The sequence below is a fragment of the Pinus tabuliformis genome, chromosome 4_2, assembly GCF_031772625.1.
Source record: "Pinus tabuliformis cultivar Carrire ecotype Pingquan chromosome 4_2, CPIR1, whole genome shotgun sequence".
Lineage (NCBI taxonomy): Eukaryota > Viridiplantae > Streptophyta > Pinopsida > Pinales > Pinaceae > Pinus > Pinus tabuliformis.
In genome coordinates, this window is record NC_142304.1 from 833284345 (window position 1) to 833292610 (window position 8266).

The 8266-nt window shown below is 38.2% G+C and overlaps 1 protein-coding gene across 1 annotated transcript; it reads right to left on the bottom strand.

Annotated features, from left to right (window-relative positions):
* Positions 1–6329: 6329 nt before the first annotated feature.
* Positions 6330–6848, bottom strand: LOC149172266 (pentatricopeptide repeat-containing protein At2g33680-like). Its single transcript, XM_089426254.1, has one exon. It carries the CDS (start codon positions 6846–6848, stop codon positions 6330–6332), a length of 519 nt encoding a protein of 172 aa, XP_089282380.1.
* Positions 6849–8266: the final 1418 nt, after the last annotated feature.

The following is an 8266-nucleotide window of genomic DNA, read 5'->3' on the forward strand; positions in this document are numbered from 1 at the left end:
GAAAAAGGGAGAAAAAATTATTGTATCCAACAGGTTTCGCTTTCCCAAAATCATAATCTAAAGGCTCAAGTGATTTGAACATAGAATCATACTCAGGAGAGGTGGGATCCTTATCAATTTCCTTAGTATCAAAGATTGGGTCTCCCTTAAAAGAAAAATTGATCACTTCCAACTACCCCTCTTTATGCAAGGGCAAATGAAGGTTTTCCTTCCCAAGGGTATCAATGGGCATGTCATCATAAATAGTGCTCGAGGGGAAGGGAATACCTATCTCATCCTCACCCTCCTTGTCGGTGTTGTAAATGGGAGCATAATCAAATTGAGGACTAGCAATTTCCCATTTCTCCTTTTCAAAGTGGAAATAATCTTTGATGTCCTCTTCCAAGGGGCTAATGGGATCATCTTTCTTAGGGTTTTCAAAGTAGGATGCATCGGGAGTAATATCCTTGAGAAAGGTAAGGTTGGTCTCAATTTCCATAAGCTCATCCTTCCTAGCATGTGTCCTCATAATCATCATTTTCATCATGTGGACCCAAGGAGGATCATCTTCTTGCTCATTACCTAGATTCTTAATGCCTTGATGATGCCCAATGAAGGCTTCCTCTTGTTAATGCAAGGTGTACTTGAAAATGTTCGAGAAAGCCATCAACAAACTCTTCAATTGATGAGATGCTCCTAGGTTCATGATCATGCAACCATGAGTTATGACCACCGAGAGATCCCATGAAGAGTAACATAAGTACATCTTGGTGGCCAACCTTCTCTCTTAAAGTATGTGCATTAAATCTTTCTATGTGGTCAATTGCAGAGAGTGGATCACCATCAAACACAGGCACACCACGTACCATCTTTCCCGCGACATGATTAGGATGCCCAGGTATGCTTGCAATGTCAAAAGTGGGAAATTTATCAAAGAATGACAACCTATTTGAGGTATGCATGAAAAATGTGTAGGAGTCGCCAGGGTGAAATTAAAGATGCCTAGAAAAATGATTGCTTCACCCTACAAGCATTGACCTTAAAGTTCAATGAACAACTAGGTCTTTGTTCTTCAAATGGAGTCACCAATAATGATATGTTAGTATGTTGTATAGGGAACAAAATACATGTTTCATGTCCCCATCAATGGCGCCAAAATGTTACCACTCAAACTAGCATGGGACCTTAAGGGAAAATGTTAGGCCAATGGCAACAAACGAAGACTTAGCCCACTATCACCTCAGCTAAGGCTCCCTTCTATTTACAGACTTTCACCGATGGGATGAGACCCAATATATTATGGAGTCATCAACGAAGGATAAGTCAATGAAATGATGGGAAATGATCCTAATAATCCCTTTCTTGGAAGAGTTAGAAGGATAAGGCTTCCTTGCTTTCTAAGGAAGGTACAATGTCTTCTAAAGAAAGGAAGGGAGGATTTAAGGGTTAGATTTATGGGATATTACTTATGAAGGAACTTCCCAATCCCTAAAATCCTTATTGTAATTTCTATCCAGATGGCTCTTAAAGAATTGTCTTTTCAAAGTAATGGGACCACATGGGACGAAGTGGACCCAGTCTAGGGTAGGAGAGAAAAGTATGGCAACCAAAGATCACCCCTAACCTAGATAAGGTATGGAAATTGAACAAAGATATAATATACACTTAAAGGTTTGAATTGATCCAATAAGGTACTAGCCCATGGGGATGATAAGGCAAAGTTTGATCCTGAGGCTAGGGCTTGGATTTTCTCACAACTCCACTGTCTGAATGGCCTCAAATTTGGAGGAGGTCTAGAGGAAACACCAGAGAAGGAGACCCTAAGAGATCAAACTTTTTGGATGGGTAGTTTGCGGGGGAATCAATGTCATAGGTGACCCAACTTGGCTAGACCTAGGGAAAGGTGAAAAATATATTATTTTAGGTGACCACCTCTTGGTAGAGCAATGCCTTAGTCTTGGGATAATGGAGTCTATGATGAATATGAGTGAAGACCTTTGGTTCTTGGTCAAGGAGGCCTCAAGAGTACTTTGCTAGCCTTTTAGGTCAAAGAGAAGCAATCTTGCACCTTTTATACTTCGATGCACAAAGGAGATGGATTATCCAGGTTAATTCACTGTTAGAATTACCCCTAGGAGATTTCATTCATATTACATGTCCCATACATTGAGAGATGTTATAATAGATATAATTCCATAATTTAAAGCAGTAAATGCATGCAACAGTTATCCCTAAGAACAGCGAAAATTCCCAGTCCAATGTATATGACAAAGTAAAAGAAGAATAACATTAAAATAATGTACTTACATGTAATCAAATATATCCAACCATCCACAATTTGACAAGAGAAAAGCTCCAAGATAAGATAGACCAAATCCACACATCAAAATTCATCCATAAAGCTCTAATTCATCCACTAAGAAAAAGTGTGAAATTCTCAAGAGAGAGAAGAGATCCAATTCAAAGTGATGATGAGAAAATGGATTCATCTCACTTGTATTTATACACAAATTAAGAGTTTGAATTAGCCTCCTTGGCCTACATAAGCTCCAAAAATAAAATAATGTTTTAATATTTCAACTTTTGGTGACAAGCCCACCAAACTAGCTCATAAGTGAAAGAATAAGTCTCTCAAGAGGTCAAATAATAATGTATGCATGTCATAGGGCCCTCTACGACCTAATAATGTCTATGGGTGCTACAATGAAGAATAGGACCCTCAAAAGCAATGGACAAGGGGTTGGCCTCTTGTAATAGCCTATGGTGCTGCAAATGAAATGCGGAGGCACACAAGTGTCCTCATGGGTCTCCAAACAAATCGAAGGTGCATGTAGATTTCCCACAAGGGCTAGGATGATGGTTTAGGCAATGTCACATCATCGTGCAAGTCCTGAATCATCTGCCAAGTGTATGGTGCAACTCTGGGGCCAACTAGGCATGATGGATCAGGTGCATCTTCCTTGTCCAATAAGTGAACCACGAGCAATATCTGAATGGCTATGGGGATCCATGGAGTATTTTCTGCTATTGTGGAGGCCCATGGCTCTCAACGCACACCCTTCATGTGCCAATGTAGCCCTCTAGAGGATTAGGACCCTATATAGGGAAACCAAACCCAAAATGGAGACCATCTACAATACTGCATAAGATCCAATGTGTCCCCTAGCCTTCCAGTACAACAAGTCAATAGAGAAATCGAGTAAATGAGCTTACCAATCATGGACCACAGGTGGGGACTTCATAATGACCCGCCCTTCCATAATGGGATTCAGGATGTGCTAATCTCTCTAAAACTCCAAATGGGGTTAACCAATAATCCTATTAGGTGGTTTCTACTTCTAAAGGGGATAATATAGTCAAGGTACGTCCTTCAAAAGGTGGTGGCATCTGACAGATGGGTGAATGAAATAGGGGATGAGAAGGGGCAGCCTTGGGTCACATGTTGGGTTACAAGGGTAATTAATGAAAGGGAATCCCACACTTGGGTTTATGATGTATAGGAGGGAGCAATCGTGGTAGATAAGGTGTCCGACCTTGATTTTTCCACACTTCTTTATATGCCTTTTGCCTTTTTATGATTTTATTTGATTAACTACTCGGGGCTCAAGGGCAAGAGCATGATGTATGAGATATAGTAGTGAATATCTCTTTTTATGGTAGGGCGGTTAATTGCCCACCAGGGGTTGGGACAATCATGGGTTCCTATATGATGAAGGAGGTTCATAAAAGCTGTAGGAACCTGTAATGCCCTACTTAATCTTATCATGCAAATTTTACTAGTGTTTAAATTACCTGAAAATATTGACTTATAATTATCAAGAAATATTGGTATATATCTACATTGGTGAAACTGTAAATTTATTACTGATATAAATTTTATTATTATTCAATTCCCAACTTACCTCCTCAAATTTAAATTTTGATAGGATATGGTCTCCTTCCATTTATTCCAATTTAAATATCCATAACCCCAAAATGTCCTCTCAAATTTACTTGGGAGAAGACATGGTCCTCTCTAATTAATTACCAAATTATATATTCATATCTCATCCCCAAAATGTCCTCTCAAATTTACTTGGGAGAAGATATGGTCCTCTCCAATTAATTACCAAATTATATATTCATATATCATCCCCAAAATGTCCTCTCAAATTTACTTGGGAGAAGATATGGTCATCTCCAATTAATTACCAAATTATATATTCATCTCTCATCCCCAAAATGTCCTCTCAAATTTACTTGGGAGAAGATATGGTCCTCTCCAATTAATTACCAAATTATATATTCATATCTCATCCCCAAAATGTCCTCTCAAATTTACTTTTGAGAAGATATGGCAAGAAAAATCAAACGTAAGGATGAGGGGGTAGTTATGACATTAATGACAGGTGGTTTAGGGGGTAGTTATGACATTAATAACAGGTGGTTGAGGTGGAGAAGAGGAGGAGGCATAAAAAGGGAAGGATGATGAGAGGAAGGGGGGTGGGGTCCTTGATCTTGGTTTTGGTTTTGGAGGATTTTGTTTTGAGAGGAAGGTGGAGAAAAGAGAAGGGAGAGAAGGAGAGTATTTGTTTAACTTGGACACACTACATTTGGGTAGACTTGGGCTCGGAGGGCTAGGGAACCTGTGGAGATTTCTTGGGCTAAGAAATACTTCTTAGTTCGCTGGGAGGTAAATCCAGTCAGTGGTCAAGAGGAACATCCCGGCAGGGTCAGGAGCTCAAGGGCATCTCAACTAAGCTATTGGAACAGATATTCCTCTGTTTATAGATTACTCATGTAAGTGATTGCAATGAAATGCTTACTTATTTAATTGTGGGAAATAAATTTTAATGGTAAATTATCATCAATTAAATGTTTAGTTAGAAATAAGTTATTTCTCGTTTTATTGTATTTAAAATTAGAGAAATTTAGTGCTGTTAGAGGACCCTAGGATGGAGCCTCACACGTGGTATCAGAGCTAGTTTCAAAATTTGGACCCAAGACCCACTAGACCCAAATCTCCGCTAAAAGAGTTTATAACCCTCATCATTACTTGTAAGCATTTTTATTATAAAAATAGGTGGAATAGTTATCCATCAAAGACCATACCTAAGCCAAAGGAGTTGTTATACCATCCTAATGGCCAAAACTTTCTTCAATATGGTGAATTAGTGTTTTACCCTCAAACTAATACAAATTATAACATAAGGTGAAGTTGTAATATAAATAAGGGGTGGTAGATGCAAGATGGATTCTCTATGATCCCGGAGGAAAAACGGTTGCCACTTACGCTTGGGGTATTGCTTAAGCTTCAAATAACTAAGCTAGGGCATATGACTCTTGTGTGCAATTCTTTGGGCTAAATATATAAAAAAAGAGGCAAGCCTGTTCTCCAAATCCTCATATTACCATGTGAAGCGAGACTTGAACCTTGTGGTAAATTTCTAAGCTAGTAAAGCAACTGAACTAAGTATGGGTGTCTACATAAAAAATGGGGGGTATTATAGTTGTATTATCCCCTAAGATTCAAAATGGCATGGCACATCAATCATCATTCAACAATAAACACTCCAACATCCAACAACTAGCACATTAACTCATTTGAATGAGAATAGGAGCATCGAGTACAGCCCCAAGCCTCCACAACATGTCTGTTATTAACATTGTTTCAATTATTGAATGGCTTGGTCTGAAATGTCGTTGACTTAGTGCGATAATGGAACATTGACTGTTTTACCCTGAGTTTTCTACATTGTGTGAGATCTTCTGTAATATAATTCTGAAAAAAAAGAAATAGATATATCTGCATAATCCAGACTTTACTTCTGTCTCTTTATTACAAGACAATATCTAATGTTTTGGCACAATATGGGAAAAAATGGGTGCTCGTAAACTGAAACATACAGTGCTGCCATAAATGATGTAACTGATTGAATGCATAATAAAACCTACCTCTAAGCTCTCTCTGCCTTCCTGCAACTTTAAGTTTCTGTGTAAACAGAGTAAACCATGAAAGCTCTGAACTATCAAAGATGTTTTCATATAACTCTAGGCCTTCGACAATGTTGATCGGTTAATTTGACAAAAATTAATTAGTAAAGAAGAGACCTTAAAAACAACATACACATTAGATGTTCCCACCAGTTAGAATACTTCATGTTTCTGAATAATAATATAAGGTGCAACATCTGTTCAAACAGTAGGAGAGCATCCTTTCCTCATCCATGTTGTGTGAAACCTGTAATAATCGAGTTCCAAGAGACCTCATTCTGTTGACGAATTTTCTCAAACACTTGGAAAGCATCTTCCATACTACCAGATTTGGCATACATATCAACAAGTGCACACCCTACAACAATATCCAACTCTTATCCACTTCGAACAACATAGGCATGGAATTGCTTGCCCAGTTCAAGGGCTGCTAAATCAACACATGCACTGAGAACAATACCCATGATGAAGCGATTGGATTTCATGCCTGTTTTTCTCATTTGGTTGAAAACGTTCAAAGACTCATCACCATACCCATTTCGTGCATAACCCGCAATAACTCCTGTCCAAGAAACCATATCTCGCTTTGGCATTTTGTAAAAGAGATTCAGAGCTTCCTTCATATCCCAGTTCTGGGTGTGCCCTGTAATCATTGCATTCCATGTTGGAGTGCTTCGTTCAGAAATTTTGTCAACCACGCGGCGTGCATCCTCGAGGTTCCCACATTTGGCGTACATGTGCACAAGTGCACTCTGCACAATAACATCCAAATCAAGCCTGATTTTTATAATGTAATCATGGACTTGTTTGCCTTGTCCCAGAGAGGCAATGCTGGCACACGCCTTGACAACGGTGGACAGAGTGAATTGATTCGGCTTTACATCTTCACCTACCATTTTGTTTAAAAGCCTCAGAGAAGCGATGTCCAAATCTAAAGCAGGTTGTCATCAATGACGGTCTCTGGAAATGTTTCACCAGATAGCAACAAAAATCACTTTCATTGCAAGATATCAAAGAGGGAAGGTACACCATTGATTACACTATGTAAATGCCCATGGAATTTTAAACTAACAGAAGTTTTCTTTCAGAGGACATACCCCAAGATTTTAGGACTTCAATTGCAGAAGAATCATCTGATCATATTGATGACATGGATGTGGGTTACATCAAACTGAGAAAATCCTTAGTGTAGTTGATTTTAGATTTCCTGAAAAAAAAAATGGTGAGAGTTATATGGAGCCATGTCAGGTTTTGGTGATATGTCTTTCCAAGGATGAGCCATCTATTATAGAAGCAATAGTTGTTAATGCAATTTCTACATTTTTGCATGTTTCTATCACAATGTTACTCCTTGAGAATGTCATGATTCGACTGGCATATACAATTAAGCTTGTTCCTACTGTTTAGCACTACATGAAACGGTGTCACTTGAGCCAAAGAAAGCCATCCATGGAGGCTTTGGATGCTCCTGGTTGGTTGTTGCCTCTTTCTGTTTTCTGCCAACTGAGAGATATAGTGAAAGAAGAGTGTAGAAAAACATATTTCATGAACTCAATTCAGGCAACAACTCTGTTGCAACAGACAAGTAAATTCTCGGATTGGATTTACTCTAACTACCACTGGGTTCAAACCCTATGGCATCATGAGAATCCAGAGACTAGAAAAATAGATCTCATGAGGACTTTGCTGCAACACACAACTAAATGTCGTGTTGTCTGGATTTCTAGTGCAACTGTATGGACGTTAGTCTACCAGATTTATGTTCAGGAGCTATTTGAAGTGTAGAACTTTGCTACTGAAACCTAGAAACTATATCTTTGCCTCAGTCCCAACTTCAAGAAAGCATATATTTGAAACATACAAATAGATAAAGAAAGGCAGCCACACTAATTCATTTATTATATCTGGATGGGCACTTTTGCCTCACGGATTAACCATATGCTTCAATACAATGCCTATCTGATAGCAGAAGGGATAGAGCCACAGGCAAGGATGATTCGGGAACAATGTCTAAGATTGCATCAGAGTAAAAATATAAAGAGGGCCTTCTTGTTTTAGTGTGTAAGATCCAATCCGTTGACTATTCATTATTTTTCGATAAGAAAATTTTGGTGGATAAACTCGAGGTTGACCCTTCACATGTGACTATGACTAAGAGGCTTGTTACTTGATAATTTATAACCATTATTTTTAATAACATTATTTAGATATTTATAAAAATATAAAATATTATTTTTATTACATTAATTAATTAAACATATTGATGAGAATATAAAATATCTAATAATGAATATGCCTGCAATTTAACTGAGTT